Source organism: Odocoileus virginianus, chromosome 7 (assembly GCF_023699985.2).
Source record: "Odocoileus virginianus isolate 20LAN1187 ecotype Illinois chromosome 7, Ovbor_1.2, whole genome shotgun sequence".
NCBI classification, from domain to species: Eukaryota; Metazoa; Chordata; class Mammalia; order Artiodactyla; family Cervidae; genus Odocoileus; species Odocoileus virginianus.
The window spans coordinates 1,387,742-1,407,610 of record NC_069680.1 but is presented as its reverse complement, the minus strand read 5'-3'; the positions used below and the strand labels follow the sequence as shown (position 1 = coordinate 1,407,610).

The window sequence follows — 19,869 nt, the reverse complement described above, 5'->3', positions numbered from 1 at the left end:
TTTTAATGTCCTTGCTTAGCAAAATTAAAAAGTTGGAAATTAAGAACTTGTACTTATGCAGAAAACACAAATTTGGGTGCATTGCTCAGTCACTTTCTATTCATGGTATGATTCTTCTCAGTCACCTAGCAGCCTTGAGTATTTCAGGAAGGATGATATGGTCTGCTAACTCTTGAACTATACTACACTATATAAGGCAGACTCTGTGCACCCCAGTTAAGGCTGAAAGAACTGGACGGAGATCTGCTGTTGCTCACCACAGTGGAGAAGACAGAGTTGGAAGTTTGATTGCAGCCAGAATCACTACCTCCTCTTGAAGAACACTTTTCAAAGGCAAAGTAGAAATCAGTCTCACCAAATATCACTTACAATATCTAGGCCACCATCCAGTATTACTAGGTACATGAAGAAATAGGAAAGTAGGATTCACCTTAAGAGAAAAGCCAATCAGTGAAGACTGACCCCAAGATGTGCTACATGTTGCAATGAGCAGATAAGAGTTTTCAAAGAACTATTATAACTATATTCAAGGATGTAAAGAAAGATGTATTCAGAGTGATTGAACAAAGAGAAACTATCAGCAGAGAAATGGAAATTTTAATAAAGAACCAAATGGGAATTCTAGAACTGAAAAATCCATTGGTTGGGCTTAAAAGCATCTTAAAGACAACAGCAGGAAGAATCAGTAAACTGACTACAGATTAACAGGAATTGTTCAATCTGAAGAACACAGAAGGGAAAAAAGACTGAAAAAAAATGAACAGAGACATAAGTGTCTATAGGATAATATTAACAGGTCTAACACATGTGTTAATTAAATCTGAGAAGAGATGAAAAAAAAAGAATGATGCAGAAAAAATATTTAAAGAAAAAATGTCTGAAGTTTCCCCATATTTGGTAAGACACATAAAATTACAGACTCAGGAAGCTTAGTTGACCTCATACAGAATAATACAGAGAAAAATCACATCTGAGCTTAATATATGCAAACTATTGAAAATCAAAGATGAAAAAAAATATCAGATTGGCCAAAAAGTTCATTCCAGATTTTTCCATACCATCTTATAGAAGAACTTGAACAAACTTTTTGGCCAACCCAATATGTAATTTAATGTAATCATTTAATGTAATTATTATACATAACATTAATATACATTTAATGTAATTAATATTAACATAATGATTAATATATGGTTCCACCATTTTACTATTTATTTACTATTGGTACCTTCTTGTATTTTGCTCTTCTGATCCTCTTTTCCTGACTACTTACATTTATTGTCTATATGTAAGAATTGCATTTTAATTTATTTATTGACTATTTAGCCATACATTTTAAAATTAACTTTTAGTGGCTGTTCTAGGGATGAAAATATACTGTGCATTCTTAATTTTTTACAGTCCACTTAGAATTAATATTTTAATGCTTCTCATATAATTTAAGAAATTAGACACTCTAGTCAAGGCTATTGTTTTTCCAGTGGTCATGTATAGATGTGAGAATTGGACTCTAAAGAAAGCTGAGCGCCGAAGAATTGATGCTTTTGAACTGTGGTGTTGGAGAAGACTCTTGAGAGTCCCTTGGACTGCGAGGAGATCCAACCAGTCCATCCTAAAGGAGATCGGTCCTGGGTGTTCACTGGATGTTGAAGCTGAAACTTCAGTACTTTGGCCACCTGATGGGAAGAGCTAACTCATTTGAAAAGACCCTGATGCTAGGAGGAATTGGAGGCAGGAGGAGAAGGGGACGACAGAGGATGAAATGGTTGGATGCATCACTGACTCGATGGACATGAGTTTGGGTAAACTCTGGGAGCTAGTGATGGACAGGGAGGCCTGGCGTGCTGCGGTTCATGGGGTTGCAAAGAGTCCGACACAACTGAGCGACTGAACTGAACTGAGAACAATTTACTCTCTCCTCAGCCCCTTACTTTATGCTGGTGTTGTTCAATCACTGTCATGTTTGACTCTTCTGCAACCACATGGACTGTAGCCTGCCAGGTTCCTCTGTCCATGGGATTTTGCAGGCAAGAATACTGGAGTGGATTCCCATTTCCTTCTCCAGGGGGGTCTCTCAGACCCAGGGATCGAACCCATGTCTCCTGAATTGGCAGGTAGATTCTTTATCACAGAGCCACCAGGGAAGCCCTACTTTAAGCTACAGTTGTCATATAGATAACATCTACATGTTTACAATATGTGTATCTGCCAGCAGAATCTGCTTTCTGACCATAATGGATCTAAATTGGAAATCAACAACATTAAACTATCTTAAAGAAAACCCAAATATTTGGAGATCTCACTTTTAAATTACCTATCACTCGAAGAAATTACAGGGGACATTAGAAAATATTTTTTACTAAATCATAATAAAAATAGAACATATAACATCTGGGGGATGCAGCCAAAGCATTGAATGGGGTAGACTTATAGCTTTAAATGTTTATATTATAAAAGATGAATGGAATAAAAACAGTGGCCACATGTTCAACCTTAAGAAGCTAGATAAGTGCAAAGTGAACACAAAGTAAACAGGCAGAAGGAAATAATAAAGAGCCCAAATCAATGAAGTAGGAAACAAAAAGTAGAAAAATTAGCAAAACCAAAAGTCGATTCTTTGGAAAGATGAATAAAATTGATAAACAGCTATTTAGAATGATAGAGATTGAGAGAGTAAGATTGAGAAAGAAAGACAGAAGACACAGATGATCAATATCAGAAATCAAACAGGGGCTATCATTATGAATCCTACAGATCAAAAGGATAATAAGAAAATATTAAGACTGATTTCACATCAATAAAATTTTGAAATTGATTAAATGGACAAATTACTTGAAAAATACAACTTATCAATATTGGCACACCCCAGGAACCCTGTCTTTTGAGGGGGCTATAGAACTGGCTAGCGAAACCTCACAAAAGAAATTTTAGACATGGCTAGTTTTAGCGGTTAAGTCTATTAAACATTTATAATGTTGTGTTCTCTGTTAGAAAATAGAGGAGAAAAGAATACTTCCAAACTTGTTTTATGAGGCCAGATTAACCTGGATACAAAAACTAACAAAAGATGTTACCAAAAAGAAAATTACAGATCAACATCCCCCATGAATACAGATAGAAAAATCCTTAACAAAATATTAGTAAGTTGACAACATGTAAAAAGGATGATATATCATGACCAAGTGGGGTTTATTCCAAACATTCAAGACTGGTTTAACTCTCTAGGAACTTGCGGCAGACAAAGATGAAACATGAGATTAAGGAAAACATTTTTCTACAATTGCTCTCTTTTACTAATGGGGGGAAAAGTGGTCAGATATAGCTAAAAACACCAGACTAAGAATCAAGACCAGGATTAACTGGTTATGTTTCCAACTCAGAGTTTGCTAGAAAGGTCACTTTGCCTCTCTTGGTCCTAGTTTTCACACGTGTCCAATAATGACCTCTTAGGGCCTTTCCCGCTTTAATATTCTAAGAGAATATGAGGTCAAGTCCTAAACTTTTTCTCACAGCTGCTTAAACTTTCTGCTTCAGCACCTCAGAAGGAAGTAGAAAACGTGCAAGACTTGCTTTCATGCACAAATGAAGACACCATCTGTGTGATACTTGAAGTACCGAGGACTCAAGGGGGACCCCTCACTTGACAGCACCCGTGTGTCCTCAGGAAGTAGTTTTAATTTACTCTCTGAAGTCATCCAGTATGTCCTTATGCCATGGAAAAGACCAAGGACTTGGGTTTAGAATGAGTTGGATTTGAATCAGTTATGCTAACTACTGAATGACTCTGGAAAAACTAACATCTCTGAATCTTAGTGTCTTTATCTCTGAAGTGGAGATAATACTTATGATTCAGAATTATTTTGAGGGATGATTATAAGATAGTATAAGAAAATTCATGAATTATAGTTAATGCTCAATAAATGTTAGTTTTCATTTCCATTTCAGTAAAGAATTAAGTTTGATTATGTATAGCAGAATACACAAATAATCATGGCTCTAGCAAGACAGAGATGTGTTTATTTCTCTTTCATGTAAAAGAATTCGAAGGTGGGAAGGCTGGAATTTGTATGAGAGCTCCATGATCAGTAGGGAACCAGATTCTGTCCACCTTTGTTCTCTGCTCTCCTTAGTGTGTGACTTCCATTCACATGGTCACCTTGAAATCTAACAGGGCTGTCAGATCTCCAGCCATCCATTCACATCCCAAGTCGGTGCTAAAAGAGAGAAAAAGGCAAAAGGAGTATCTGGCAGCAGAGTTAAGCACACAATAGAGAACTTTTTGGATCCCCCAGCTAATGACTTCCACTTATTTCTTAGACTCCTCTCAGTTGGGGAATGAAGTCTTTTAGGGGGGCACATTACTGTCTCCAAATAAAGGGATGATTGTGTTACTAAGGACAATAGATATTGGGTATGCAGTCAGCGATCTCTACAACACTCCTTTTTCCTGTTATTACAGTTACTTTGGGTTTGGAGATCATGGAACTGGCATGGAATAGCTGGTATGGCTTCTGAGTCACAATTCATGACAAGAGAGTCAGCTCTTGTGTAGCACATGGATTTGAATTCAAAATCTAGTTTTGATCCTTCTAAATATGTGACCATGGATCGGGCATATTACCTTTTGGGAGCCTTAGTTTCTTCCCCTGTGAAACAGGATGTTAATAACATGCCTACCTCACAGGTTTCAGGTAAAGATTCATGAGAGCTGAATGAGTGACAGCACTCTGAGCAGAGCTGGCCACATAGCAGATGCCCAACAATTTGTTTTTCTGAACTGGAGGTCCAAATTGGAAATGGCCTCTGCCATTGCTCAAAATGCCCCAAGGAGACAAGTGGCAGAAACTTCATGGGGAGTGGCCATTTTGGTAGGTAAGGAAGGAAGCTCAAAAGAGGGCTAGGTTCTTAGAATTTGTCTAAAAAGCTGCTTGTAATTGCAGAAAATGATCTATGTAAGTTCTATGAAAGAACTATACAGAGTTGTGACAGTGCATTGATAGGGGGCGGGGGATGGGTAGGAGGTATGGCTGACAGGGTGTGGAGGTCAGAGAAATCCTGAACATGGGGAATAGCTATAACGTATAGCAGGTAGTAAGCTTATCTCCTTTTTCAGAATTCCAGGTCTGTGGTAGGCAGAATAATGCCCCTGTCCCCCCAAAGATGTCCACATCCTAACCCCTAGAACCTGTGAATACATTGTTACATGACAGAGAAGAATTAAGGTTGTAGATGATAATAAGGTTGCTAGCCTGCTGACCTTAAAACAGGGAGATTTTCCTGGATTATCTGTGTGGGACCAATGTAAGTGCTACGCCCTTAAAACTGAAAGGTAGAGGAAACACAGAAATATGTGATGAGGGAAGCAGGGTCAGAAAGATGTTGTTACTGGATTTGAAGATTGAGGTGGGCATGAATCAAGAAATGTGTGTAATTTCCTCTAGAAGCTGAAAAAGGCAAGGAAATGCATTCTCTTCTAGAAACTCCAGAAAGGCACCCAAACCTGCCAACACCTTAATTTTAGCCTGGTGTGGCTCATGTTGGACTTCTGAAATATAGAAGAGTAAGATAATCAGTCAGTTCAGTCACTCAGTCATGTCTAACTCTTGCGATCCCATGGATGGCAGCATGTCAGGCTTCCCTGTCCATCACCAACTCCCAGAGCTTGCTCAAACTCATGTCCATGAGTTGGATGGCATGAGTTGGTGATGCCATCCAACTATCTCATCCTCTGTCGTCCCCTTCTACTCCTGCCTTCAATCTTCTCAGCATCAGGGTCTTTTCCAATGAGTCAGTTCTTCAAATCAGGTGGCCAAAGTATTGGAGCTTCAGCTTCAGCATCAGTCCTTTCAATGAATATTCAGGATTGATTTCCTTTAGGATTGACCAGTTGGATCTCCTAGCAATCCAAGGGACTCTCAACAGTCTTCTCCAACACCACAATTCAAAAGCATCAATTCTTCGGTGCTCAGCTTTCCTTATAACCCAACTCTCACACCCATACATGGCTACTGGAAAAACCATAGCTTTGACTAGACCGACTTTTGTCAGCAAAGTAATGTCTCTGCTTTTTAATATGCTGTCTAGGTTTGTCATAGCTTTTCTTCCAAGGAGCAAACATCTTCTAATTTCATGACTGCATCTTTTAATTTCATATCTTATTCATGTAAGGTAATAAATTTGTTTTATTTTAGGCCATTGAATTTGTAGTAATCTGTTATGGCAACAGTAGAAAACTAGTTCTTGGACTGAACCCTGATATTTCCATTTTAAAATGTCTTTCATTTCTTTCCACTTGCACAGAAAACCTACCTCTCGTCATCTCTGCTCTCTGGACATCTGTGAGGACTGCAAGGCACAGCTCCGTTCAGATCCACTACAGGAGCGGCAAAGGGAGCAGGATAAGACGTGGCAAGCGAGTGCGAGGGTGAAGGGAGAGTTCTAGTTCTGGTCTCAAACAGGCCTGGTATAGAACCTCGGGGAGCATCTGCTCTCTGTGGGAGTCTGAGCAAGAGATTTGGCTTATTTCTTCAGCGCTAACCTGAAGGCCATGATAGGTGCTACCTCAAAGGCACACAAGGCAATGGCAACGATACCGTGCATTTGACATACGAGATTATCATTAACGCTCTTGTGCCGTCTGGAGATCGGGAATTCCAGGAAGGTCACTGGAGGGTAATCAAGGGCAACACCAAGCACCAGGGCCAGGTGCCAGAGAAGATGCCTCTTCCCCTTCCGGCCCCCTCCCCTTCCTGCCCGGGCAGCGGCTCAGGGAGAAAGCCCCAGGGAATGGGGAGATGGCTGGGCCACCTGTGCGCGCTGACAGCCCCCGCCCCGGTTCGCAGAGGCCGTGCAGCTAACCCTTCTGCCTCCGTCCTCTCTCAGCGCTTCCCCGACTCGGGCAGCCCTTTGGTGGCCGACCCGACTGATTGCACGGGGAGCCGGGCGCACGAAGCCCCTCTGCCTCCTCCCTACCCTGAGTGAACGATGGGGGGAACGCGGGGAGCTGGCCGGCTGCGGGCCGGTGGGGGGCAGTTCTCACTTCCCCTCCCCAACCGCCCGGGGAGCAGGTGCCGGGGGCCGAGCCCCGCCGGCGAGGCGGGCCTTGTGGACACGCCCTCGCGGGGAGTCCTCGCTGCCCCGCAGGAGGAAGCGCCAGAGCCGCGGCTGGTGCTGCGCGGAGCCGGGCGCCGCTCCCGTCCTGCGCCAGGGCCGCCGCCGGGCCCGCTCCGGCCCCGGGCCCCGCGCGCAGCGAGCCGGGCACGGAGGACCGTGGCCGGCGGCATGGCAGCCTCAGGTGCGTAGGCCGGCGCTGGTCCCTCTCCCCCGTCTCCCTCCGCGCACCCTCCCGCCGCCGCCGCCCGCCGTCCGCTGTCCCCTCTCTCTGTCCCCGGCTGCTCCCTCGGCTCGGCGCGGGATCTGAGTTCTTTCTGTTCTTTCCTCTCTTCTTGTCGCAGACTTCCCTCCCCAGCTTTCTCACGTTCCCCTTCCCAGGCTGTTGCGCGATTCTCTTCGGCCCCTGCCCGACCTTCCCCTGTCCCTCATCTTCTGCGTCTCCTTTTCTCCCTCCAGCACTGGCCCTTGAGCTTCTGAGGGTCGCTCTCCCCGTTGAACTAACTCTGTGAGCCGAGAGTCAAGTTTAAAGAATGTGGAGAGCCCACTGGTCTCTCCGCCGGCGAAATGCTTCTCTTCGGGTCCCATCGGGCCAATAGGGGGCGCTCAGACAGTCCGAGTTTGGAGATGGGCTTTGGGCCGCCTTCTTTAACCTGCTTCCTCTTCCCTCCTGGGCTTTGTTTTTTTATCTAGAATTTCAGTAGGACTCTAAGAACACCACTCCTTTAGCTTTACTTTTCTTGTGTCCTTGTCAGAACTTTGGGGACTGGGGAGAGGTGAGTGTAACTGGGTAATCTACCCATCAAAAGTTGCCAGGAGTCTCTTCTAATTAGCCCTGGGCTCCCTTCTGGTCCATGGCGGGTACACTTGGCAAGCCTCTCACTCATTGAGACCCAGAACAAGCACAGTAATGATGATGAGACAACCAATGAGCACTAACTATGCAATGTAGTGGATATTGTGCACCTAAATACGTCCTCATTGGTGACCAAGACACCCTAATCTCTGCTCTCAAGGAGTTTATAGTCTGTGAAGGCAAGCCATAATTAAAACAGAGAATTATTAAATGAGAAGATTATAGTTACCATGTTTGCAAGTGCATTTAGTAGTATTTTTCCATCCTATCTTATGATGTTTTTGTAGATATAACATGTGAAAACAGGATGTAAAATCTTCTTGAAAAATAATATCTAGTTGGCTGGGAGGAGGTGCTGTTTTCGGAGAAATTGTGGACAGATGCTAGAATGAAGGGTCAGCTTTCCCCAGGTCCCCTGAGATACAGTCTTCTAATTGTGGTTTGAAAGAGAAGGCCAATCAACGGTGACAGTTCCCTTAGATTTGATAATGCAGACTCCGTATTTAAGGGAATTGGGAAGGTAGCTAACCTTAGCCTCCTGGCTCTCTAGCTGGGCACTAAGAGGTTAGAAGAACTCGTACTATGAATAAGGTAATAGTAGGTTCATAATCCACACATTCCATTTGAAAGCCAGTGCAGAGTTAATTGCTGCTGCTGCTGCTGCTGCTGCTGCTAAGTCGCTTCAGTCGTGTCCAATTCTTAGCGACCCCATGGACTGCAGCCTACCAGGCTCGTCCGGCCATGGGATTTTCCAGGCAAGAGTACTGGAGTGGGGTGCCATTGCCTTCTCCAGAAGAGTTAACTAGAGGGAATCAATTCATTCAACATATATTTATTGCAGGCCCAGTTCTAGGTGTCAGGTGTATATTTAATAAAACAGACATAAGCCATGACTCCTTGAAACTTATGGGACAGCGAGGGAAGGCAGGCAATGCACTGAATAAGGAAAGTGCGATGTGCCTGTGTGCTTAGTCATGTCCGACTCTTTGTGACCCCATGGACCATAGCCCACCAGGCTCCTCTGTCCATGGGATTTTCCAGGCAAGAATACTGGAGTGGGTTGCCATTTCCTCCTGCAGGGGATCCTCCAAACCCAGGGATCGAGCCTGTACCTCCTGTGTCTCCTGCATTGGCAGGCAGATTCTTTACCACTGAACCACCTGGGAAGCCCAAGGAAAGTACATTATGTGATAAGTGTGGTGGCAAAACAGTAGAGGGGTAAAGGGGGTTGGAGATACATTTTTAAAGGAGGCTGCAAGGTTAGGTCTCATGGAGAAAGGGTCATCTGAGCAAAGACCTGAAGGAGAGCAGGAGAGGAGGCTTGTGGGGGAAGAGGACTTTAGGCAGGGGAACAATAAATGGATGGATATGATATATTTCTGGAACAGGGAGCAGGCCAGAGTGGCCACAGTAGGTGGGTGATTGGGGAGAAGTAGGAGATAAGATCAGTGATGCTCCCACCTCCATCTATTGCTAGGAACAGTTGCGGCTGCTGGGTCCAGGAAACAGCATACTTTGGGTGGAGAAAACCACCCCCCACCAGTGTCCAGTATTGATTGTCTCAGTAGGTGTGGCCAAAGGGGCTAGAATGATGTGCTTCTGTTCATACGGGGACTCAAGCTCAGTGGCCAAACCTGGGCCCATTTATGGGCTCTGTAGTGGCTTTTTGCAGATATCTGTAATGGTTAAAGCTTTCAAATCTTCTTGCCATAAGCATCCTCCGTGGTGAGTCACCACTCGTTTCTGCAAGTGGGACTTTCTGAGGTTTGGAGGACCAGGTCCCGTGGTGGATGGCACACGGGTGAGAGCAGTGAGACTGTCTCTTTGCCAGAATGCTGTAGTCTCTGGAGCCATCCAGGCCACTCTTCTACGTGTCTTCCTCTTTTTCTCTTCTTCCTTTGCCTCTTTTTTCCCTTCTTCCTCCCCCTCTCTGTTCTCCTCCATCTTTTAAATAGTTTTTTTTTGAGATGTATTTCACATACCACATGCTATTCACCCAATAAAGTATACAATTCAGTGGTTTTTAGTATCCTCACAGACATGTACAGGGCTTCCCAGGTGGTGCGAGGTTAAAGAATCGTGGGTTTGATCCCTGGGTCGGGAGGATCCTCTGGAGTAGGAAATGGCAACCCACTCCAGTATTCTTGCCTGAAAAAATTCCATGGACAGAGGAACCTGGTGGGCTACACTCCATGGGACTGCAGAGAATCAGACGCAATTATACAACCATCATCACAGTCAATTTTAGAACATTTCCATCACCTCAAAAAGAAATTCCATATGCTTCAGCCATCACTCCATTGTCCCCTCTTCCTCTCTAGCCCCAAGTTCTACTTTCTGTCTCTGTAGATTAGATTTCCCTACTCTGGACTTTCACATAAATGGGATCATATAGTATGTGGCCTTTTGTGACTAACTTCTTTCATGTTGTATAAAGTTTTCAAGGTTCATCCAAGTTGTAGCATGCATCAGTACTTCAGTTCTTCTTATGATCCAATCATGTGGTCTTCAGTTCCCTTCCACTGAAGGGTGAACATTAGTTTCTTTACTTTTTTTTTTTTTTTGGAAATGCATATTTGCTTGTTGAAATTGAGGAGAATCTTGACTCTCTATCTGAAAAAAACTTGGAAAATGAGGTGAAATGAAATAAATCAGCCTACCCTGGAATATTCTTTAGGCTCCTGATGATGTCTATTGTATTTACTCTTGAGAGAGAGGAGAGAGAAGCCATAAGTGATTTTCCCAAGTGGCCAAGCCTGGTTGAGTGAAAACTAGAATCCTTTCTTCTGTTTATCAGCCTCCAGGTATTTGAAGAAACTTCTCATACCTTTTTCTACCCCCACAAGGCTTCTCTTACCTCTAGATCCTTCTTCCATTCCTGGACTTATAGGACAAAAGAGCTTGAAGGGACCTAAAATTTTTCTGTCACGTTACCTTCTGTCTGACCTTGAAGTCCCTCAGTACTCCTGCGGTCTCTGAACTTAAAACTTTAAGAGTCTGGAAGCCCCTCGTGTTGTTTCCAGATCTCTCCCTATTCCGGTCACCTTCCTTGTGTCACGCCCCTCTTCAATATGGCGCCCAGATTCAAACTCGGGCTCCAGGTTGGATGAATGGAGTGGTCTGGGCTGGGTAGTTTGAGAAGCTGCCAAGCTCTTCTCAGGTCTTTTCTGGGGTGGATTCTGGATCTTTCAAAGGAAGCTGTCCTTCGGTCACTGTTCCTTACCACCGTCACTCCCTGTTGCCACCAGCCAGCCGTGCCTCTACTGTTGTCCACTCCTTTCTCCTTTGAAAGCCAGACCTGGTCTCTAAGTTCCTCAAGGATAAAGACCCTTCCTTATTTCTGTCTGGAATTTATAGACTCCTTATTGGCTCATGTATTTCGTTTCTCTAAATAAACAAACAAACAAAAATGGAGGTCTGATTTGGCACATGTGATGAAGTGACTTATGATTAAAGGAAGGGAATTCTCATTGAGGAAAAGGGTGTCCCTACGTATGAGAGAGAGTCCCCGATGAAACGTTTAGTCCCAGCAGGTTGTGGAAGGACTTTGACTTCCACTTTGGACTTTTCTAGAATTTCCCCGAGTTTCAGTTTCAGCAGCAGAGTGAAATTCAGGAAGGTGATAGATCTCGTTGTCCTTATGTACAATGAGGCAAAATTGCTTAGACAGAGTATATTGGTCTGAAGTCACACCAGGAGTTGGTGACCAAGTAGGTTGTGATATTCAATAGCCTGAAGTACTAACCACTTCCTTCTCAAGTACTGGCATACCTCACTTTATTGCACGTGGCTTTATTGCGCTTGCAGATATTGCGTTTTATTTTTTACAAATTGAAGGTTTGTGGCAACCCTACATCAAGCAAGAGTATTGGCGTTATTTTTTCCCAACAGCATTTGCTCACTTCCTGTCTCTCTGTCACATTTTGGTAATTCTTACAATATTTCAAGCTTTTTCATTATTACTATATTTGTTATGATGATTTGTGATCAGTGACCTTCGATTTTACTATTGCAAAACATGGTTAAGACTCAGATGGTAGCATTTTTTAGCAATAAAGCATTTTTTAATTAAGATATGTACATTGGTTTTTTATTTTTTTTTTTAGACTTAATGCTTTCACACAGTTAACAGGCTACACGGTATAGTATAAATATAACTTTTATATGCACTGGGAAACCCTAATTTGGGAGACTTGATTTTGCAGTATTTGCTTTATTATGGTGGTCTAGAACCAAACCTGCAATAACTCTGAAGGATGCCTATACTTTCACTCAAAGAGGGTGAGTGAAATTTAGCACCAGAACCTCAGGAATGAGACATTTTAAATAGATTTCCATTTAGAAGAGGCTAACCCTTTAAGTTGGAAAAGGAAATGGCAACCCACTCCAGTATTCTTGCCTGGAAAATCCCATGGACAGAGGAGCATGGTAGGCTACAGTCCACGGGGTCACAAAGAGTCGGACACGTAATATTTAAATTCTATTTTTAAACTTTTATTTTAGAAATTTTAGATTTAAAGAAAAATTGGGGTGATAGTACAGAGAATTCTCATATATTGCATACCTGGTTTCCCCTATTACTAACATTTAAAGTTTCTTGATGGCCAGAAGTCTTTAGTGAGTAGTAGGTATTGCACTGTGCTGTTAACAGAGGAGCAGGAAGTGGTGAGGCAGGATCCAGGGGGAACTGAGTACTCCCTCCTCCATGGCCCCAGAACTTGTCTTAAAAATGTTGTTTTGCTTTTGAGTCACTGAATTGATGCTTCTGAACTGTGGTGCTGGAAAAGACTGAGAGTCCTTTAGACAGCAAGGAGATCAAACCAGTCAATCCTAAAGGAAATCAACCCTGAATATTCTTTGGAAGGACTGATGCTAAAGCTGAAGCTCCAATGCTTTGGCCACCTGATGCGAAGAGCCGACTTATTGAAAAAGACCCTGATGCTGGGAAAGATTGAGGGCAGGAAGAGAAGGGGACGACAGAGGATGAGATGGTTGGATGGCATCACTGGCTCAATGGACATGAGTTTGAGCAAGCTTCAGGAGATAGTGAAGACAGGGAAGCCTGGCATGCTGTAATCCATGGGGTCACAAAGAGCCAGACATGACTTAGCAACTGAACAGACTCCTTAGAAAAGTGGTATAAATCACTCATAGCTACATAGTCAGGCAATATACCGTTGCTGCTTTCCTGCTAAGACAATCAGTGCTCTGAGACCCAAGTTTCCTTCTTAAGGGTATTTCTTAAGTACCTTTTAAGGGTGCTCTCAGAAATCATTTTCTTGCTTCTTCCTCACTCTTTAGCCATCACTTGTCAACCCTGTTGAAAACGTTACCCGTGGTTTCTCCATCACTAATGTATGGGACCACAACCAGCCTCTTCTGAGACCTTACTCTCCTTCTAGTTTTTTTGCATAAACTATTTGCTAGTATATTTGTCTCTGTGTGTATGTGGAAGGAGGGTATGTGACTACAGCTTCTTACATTTATGCTTTTAAGTAAATCCTGAACATTCACTAACTTTGCATCCTTAATATTGTAATGAAATGTAGTCTTGCACACTGCCTACCTGATGGGCCATACTCATGCCCATTCACATGCAATTACCCTTTACATTTAGAAGAACATTTCCTTCTTAGTATAAAACAGCCATGTAGGGAGGAGGAGCATAAAGAAGACTGGATGTTGACTCTGCTTTTTCTCAGTGTGAGCTCCATAGTTATGTAGCTTTGCCAATTTTATTCCTTTTGTAGTGCAGAAATTATTTTTCCATCTAGGTTCAAAGAAATATTCTACACAGAAGAAAAAAGATTCAATTGGCAAAGATTTCACTTTATGGAAGGCTGCACCATTGGTACATTTAAATTTTGTCCTTGATCTACTTAACTCTGGGACCAGAGTAAGCATTCCTAAAAGGGACTGTTTTATTCAAAACTGAGGAAACAGACCATGTTCAGGATTGAGTTCGCTATAGAGCTACAGATGTCCATGGTGTCTTCAGAATTGCTGACTTTTATTCCAGTCTCAAACTGGCTTCTTTTAAAATTTGCTCTGCTTCCCTTCAAAAGGACTCACACAGGCTGATTTTTTTTTATTAGTTGGAGGCTAATTACTTCACAATATTGTAGTGGTTTTTGTCATACATTGACATGAATCAGCCATGGATATACATGTGGGAGGGGGGATCGGGATGGGGAATACATGTATATCCATGGCCTATTGGGTTTTATATTAGTACTGAATGAGGCGCTCCAAAAATAAATGTCACATTTTTGTTTTATTTACTGTTTTAAAAGATTTGGTACTGTCATCCTGGGGGGATATCAGAACTGTGTTGGGTTTACATTTTATATGTCATTATTTTTATTTTGAATATGGAGATGGATGGGGCCAGGAACGGGACTTCCTTCCATGATGTTTTCAGAACTGAGAAGCTCATTCTTGCCTCAGTCCCGCCTCTGACATTCAGATAAATGTGGCCCAAGGATGGCATTTAATTGTGCTAATCCACAACTTAGATGAATCCTGTTTCACAAAGTTCCCAGCTTCCATCTCTGAGGGGGAGGAAGGCTCCCTATTGCCTTGTAGATTCGTAGATACTTCTCTGTGCTCACCCCTTCCAAATCCCTTACAATAGTTCATTGAATTAATGGGAGATGAGGACTCACAAGTGTTATGTTAAGAGCCAAGCTTCTTTGAACTTCCATAATGGAAAATAAGAGTTACTGCTCATAAGATTCTTGACAGAATTCCTGATGGGAGGTAGCAGGTGAAGTTGGCAAGAGGACGGGATAGGAAACCAGGGGGGCAACCTGAGTTTCAGTCCAGACTCTGAACTAATTTGCTGAATGTAAATTTAAATAAATTCCTTTATCTTTTCAGATGAAGTATATCTTTTATCTGTAAATGAGGAGTTTGGGATCACCCTGTGATCCCCCAGAGATTCAGCACTTCTCTGAGCCTTTGGACTCTGTTTCTGGCATTTGTATTTTATTACAACAAGAAGAAAGCCTATGTGACAGACCATGTGTGGTGAGGGGCACTTTATAAACGGCACTGTATAGGTCATGTGTTAGTTCAACCATGGTTACCTTTACATTAATGCATTGTTTATATTACTGTGAGGATAATGACACCGGCTACTGAGGGTTTACTACATGCCAACCACTATGCTCAGCAATTTACATAACATATTTAATTTAATTCTCATGAAACACTGATAAATATTGCCTTTATATTTCCATTTACAGACAATTAAATGAGGTTTAGCAAATGTAAGCAACTTGGGCAGGGTTTCACGGCTACTACTTCAGAGAGCCAGGATGCTAAGTCTGATTCCAGATCTGTGCTTGTAACCACTGTGTTTGGGAAAGCTAGGTTCTGGGATCAAACTGAAAGTGAAAGTGTTAGGCGCTCAGTTGTGTCTGACTCTTGTCACCCCATGGACTGTAGCCCACCAGGCTCCTCTGTCCATGGAATTCTCCAGGCAAGAATACTGGAGTGGATAGCCATTCCTTTCTCCAGGGGACCTTCCCAACCCAGGAATCAAACCTCGGTCTCCTGCATTACAGGCGGATTCTTTACCAGCTGAGCCACCAGGGATCAAACTGCCTCGGTTCAAATTCTAACTCTGCCACTGTGGCTCTTGGATAAATTACTTATTCTGCCATACCTCAATTTTCTCATCTTTAGAATCTGGTTAGTAGTGGTATCTTGAAAGGTTGCTGTGATGATCTAATGAATTTTCTAGGCAATAAGCTTGGACAAGCTGCAATGTAGTAAACTCTAAGTAAGTGCTTGCAGTTTCTCTCATCATTGTCATCCTATACTACGTCAGCCATGGGCAGGAGAGGATACCAGCAGAAGCAATAGCATATGCAAAGATCTGAAACAGCATGGGGTGTTTGGACAATGACAGGGAGTCTGGAATGGTAGGAACACAGGCTGTAAGTGGGAAAGAAGTGGGGCAGGTATGCTGGGGGTGAAGCGTGAGAGAATGTGGGTGCCAGGCCCCTCGTCTGGATGGTGACTCTTGCAGGTCATGGGAAGCCCTCGTGGGAGCAGGCATGTTAACATGCTTCTGTGTCTCCTTCTTGCTCAGGGATGCCGGGAGGATGCGACATCCTCATCGTTTACAGCCGAGATGCTGAGGAGTGGTGCCAGTACCTCCAGGACCTTTTCCTTTCCAGTCGGCAGGTCCGCGGCCAGAAGACGCTGACTTACAGGCTGAGCCCCAAGACGTCCTTCTCCGCCGAGGACCTGAGCTTCTTCCTCCATGTGCGCTGCATTGTGGTGCTGCTGTCTGTGGAGCTGGTGCAGTGCTTCTGCCAGCCGAGCTTGCTGCCCCTGCTGCAGAGAGCCTTTCATCCTCCACACCGCGTGGTGCGGCTGCTCTGCGGGGTGCAGGACAGCGAGGAGTTCCTGGACTTCTTTCCAGACTGGGCCCACTGGCAGGAGCTCACCTGTGACGATGAGCCTGAGACTTACGTAGCAGCTGTGAAGAAGGCCATTTCTGAAGGTAAGGGTCTCTTCTGGAGTACAGATATGCCAGCCCTGGAAAAAAGGACCCATCCAGGCCTCAGGCATTTCAGGCAAGACATTGTGGTGTTAATGGTCATCATTCCTCTTACAGACTGAACCTAGGCCTCACTATGCTAAGAGCCCCAGTCGTATTTACTGGTTTAGGGCAGCCTGTTTCTGGAACAGGATTGTCCCATCTCAGAATAGGGTAGGTTAGGTCTCCTGGGTAGGGTAGGATAGGGTAGGTCTCCTGGACCACAGGAAAGAAAGATGACACTTTTCCTTGAGTTCTGTGCTAGGATAAGCCCTGTTTTTACAATTGTGTACTCCTCAGAAGACATTGGACAGAGACTCCAGCCTAGAGGACAGTGGGGGTGGGAGGCTGAGACTTAGTTTGGTGGGGATGTGAGGACTATGACTTCCAACCTTCCTGTTGCAAGCCACTTCCATTTTTTATCATCAGGTGACCTTAAGATTTTGGTTGAAAAGGTGTCACTTTTGGGTAACATGATTATAGAGAAAAACCTCCCTTCTCTATTTTCCACCAGCCTAGCTTTTGTCCTTTGCCTTGTTTCTCCTTTTAAAATGGGAGAATTCTGAGCCACTCTGCTGGGACTAATGATTTCAGTGGCCCCAGGAAGTATGACAAATGCTCTGATTAGCAGTACCGGAAGATGTGCTCTGGGATGGATACATGTCACAGCTTTTCTTCCTCTTTTTGTTTTCTATTTTTGTTTCATTGTGGGCTATGAGCAAGCTATGTGTTTATCTTCTATTCTCTTGCCATCTGAGCTCTTATACACCTGATGCCAGCAAAGAAACCTGGAAAATAATGGAGCGATGTAACTGCTCAATTATCCCTGGTGTGCCTTGGGCATTAAAATTTGACTCATCCACCCCGTCTCGTTTGATTTGTGAATCAAGAATTCACAAATTCATAGTGACCTTAAAAAGCTAGTAGAGTTCCTAGATGCTTTTATCCCAGGAATGGCCTGCTCCAAACCAATAAATATGACCAGGTGACCTAACACAGTAGGATCCCAGGCCATTCTGTAATATAAATGACAAGTGTGAGTATAGAAGTCTCACTTGAAACTCCTGGGACCTTGATTTTTCCAGAGTTTGCTTATCTTTACCTCAGAAGGACATAAGGATAGGGAAAAAAATGCATAATTCATACTTGCACGATTGTACTTCATTTGTTTGAGCGGTCTGCTGAAATTTACAGAGAAGTGAGATGCAACTGGTTGTTGCAGAGCTTCTGTCACTGCTTAGCGTGAGCTTATGATCTGGTGGGCAGGCTGCTGTGACCCACCTGTCCATCATTCTGCACACCGTGGCTGTGTCGTCACTATACTGGCCTCATGTCATGTGCACTAACAGACTGTTCTTTCAGATACTACAGTGGTATTGTTTTTAAAAATAGGTGGTAAAAGGGATTCTCTGACTATTGTTTGGCTGTGTCTGATGTTCAGGTGACTAGACAAATTGATCGCTTATAATATTTTACTTTTCACTAATGACTCTGGCTCAGTGTGCTATAAGCACTTAGCTTCAAGTGTTTCAGAAGGAATGACATGTTTCACAGTGGTATTTCTGTTCTGAAATCAAATAACCTCTCATCAGAAGGAGATATTTTAAATGGGAGATTAAAACCAGCTGCTTAGTGGAAAATCTATGTGGTTCAGAATCAATGGATATGTAGGGACGAGTGGAATTATAGGAAACAGTATGAGGGAGGATGACTTCTGCCGCCAATGTCACTTTCATATCTGATATTAGACTTGTGAATTTGGGGATTTGAGGTCTCTGTGTGAGGAGGCTAGAATGGCTTAAGTTTGCTTTGGGAATGTCCATAGCCATATCCCTCAGTTGGCCTAGTAATCGGGGGCTATATCTCTGATTTTTGTGCTGAACAAGCTTTCTTAACAAACGGAAGACTCAGTTTAACGTTGTAGCAAAAATGAGTAAGGACACTCTATTGCCTGGTTCCAGTGCTAACTGGATGCCCAATATTGGGCAATTTATGTAGCCTCTTTGGGTTTCAGTTTCCTTTTTCGTGGGGCTTCCCTGGTGGCTGAGACAGTAAAGAATCTGTCTGCAATTCAGGAGACCTGGCTTTGATCCCTGGGTTAAGAAGATCCCCTGGAGAAGGGAATTAGCTACCCACTCCAGTATTCTCGCCTAGAGAATTTCATGGACAAAGGAGCCTGGCAGGCTACAGTCCATGGAGTCACAAAGAGTCAGACACGACTGAGCATCTAACACTAACACTTCCTTCTCTTTAAGAGGCGGGCTCACACTTGATCTAAGACACTTTCCAGGGCTGAAATCTATGAGCCCCTTAGGCCAGAGAGTCTGAAATACTTTTGAAGCACCACCATCTTGTCCTATTTCATACCTGCTTTGACTCCCAGGAAGCTTAGAGCTAAAACAGTGTTTCAAGGATCATATTATCACTATACTATGTTTCTGGAAGAGTATGTCCTTAGTTGTAGTCTCTATAACTTGTGATAATTTATTTTAATATCCCTCTTGTACACATGAGGTTTTCCTAAGGTACTTCAAAATAAAAGTCAAAAATAAAATTTTCATACACCCCACTAGTACAAGCTGCCCCAGTCCTTTGAGAAATAAATACATGAAACTTGTTTCTTTGACTTTCTCTGTTAAAACAATTCCAGTGGGAAACATAATGGAACTTTGATAATGGGGATGCACTAATGGTGGAGACAATAATTGTGGGGTTACTGATTGTAGAGCTCCTGAAAGCTACAGGGAGACACATTTCAGGCATCTTTCTAACAACTGAAGTGTGCAAAGATGGGATGGGTGGCCTTTTGAGGTGGTGCATTCCACATCACCAGGAGTGTGCAAGCAGAGACTGCATGTATGGTGGAAAAGGAATTCAGCTTTGGAACCATGGTGGGACCATGTGACCTTCACAATCTTTTGATTATAAAATTCTCTTACCTGAAGTTTCTGGTTTTTTTTTTTTTCTAGGGAAACATGTCTATATTGAATCCAGTCTTCCCCCTTCACCAGATCTCCCTGGGGTTTATAATTCCCAACTGAAGAAATATTGGTCATATTCCTACTATAATCCCAACAGAAAATAACAGGAAAAAGATTTCAATTCATAATCTATGTAACCCTTGAAAACAGTAAAACTCCCAGAATATTTATATACATATATATATGTTTTTAATTTTAAGGTATTTTGTGAGAAAATGTGATGAAATAAATTTTTATTTTAAGGCAGGGCAAGAAAAAATTAAACATCAAACTCTCTGTGTGTATTTGGACCTCTCTTCCCCTCTCCCAAGTGCAGTGTGCATCCACGTTGCACATTGGCCCATGTTAGCCTGAGCTTCTCAGGAATGGGA

The 19,869-nt window shown here is 43.1% G+C and overlaps 1 protein-coding gene across 1 annotated transcript in view; it reads left to right on the top strand.

Moving 5' to 3' along the window:
* Positions 1-6,969: 6,969 nt before the first annotated feature.
* The window catches only part of PIK3AP1 (phosphoinositide-3-kinase adaptor protein 1), a 115,236-nt gene continuing 102,336 nt past the window's right edge, over positions 6,970-19,869 (top strand). The window contains exons 1-2 of the mRNA XM_070469955.1: positions 6,970-7,294; positions 16,065-16,481. Of these exons, the coding sequence (XP_070326056.1) occupies positions 6,985-7,294; positions 16,065-16,481 (727 nt within the window). The 5' untranslated portion in view covers positions 6,970-6,984. The remainder of the gene's footprint in view (positions 7,295-16,064; positions 16,482-19,869) is intronic.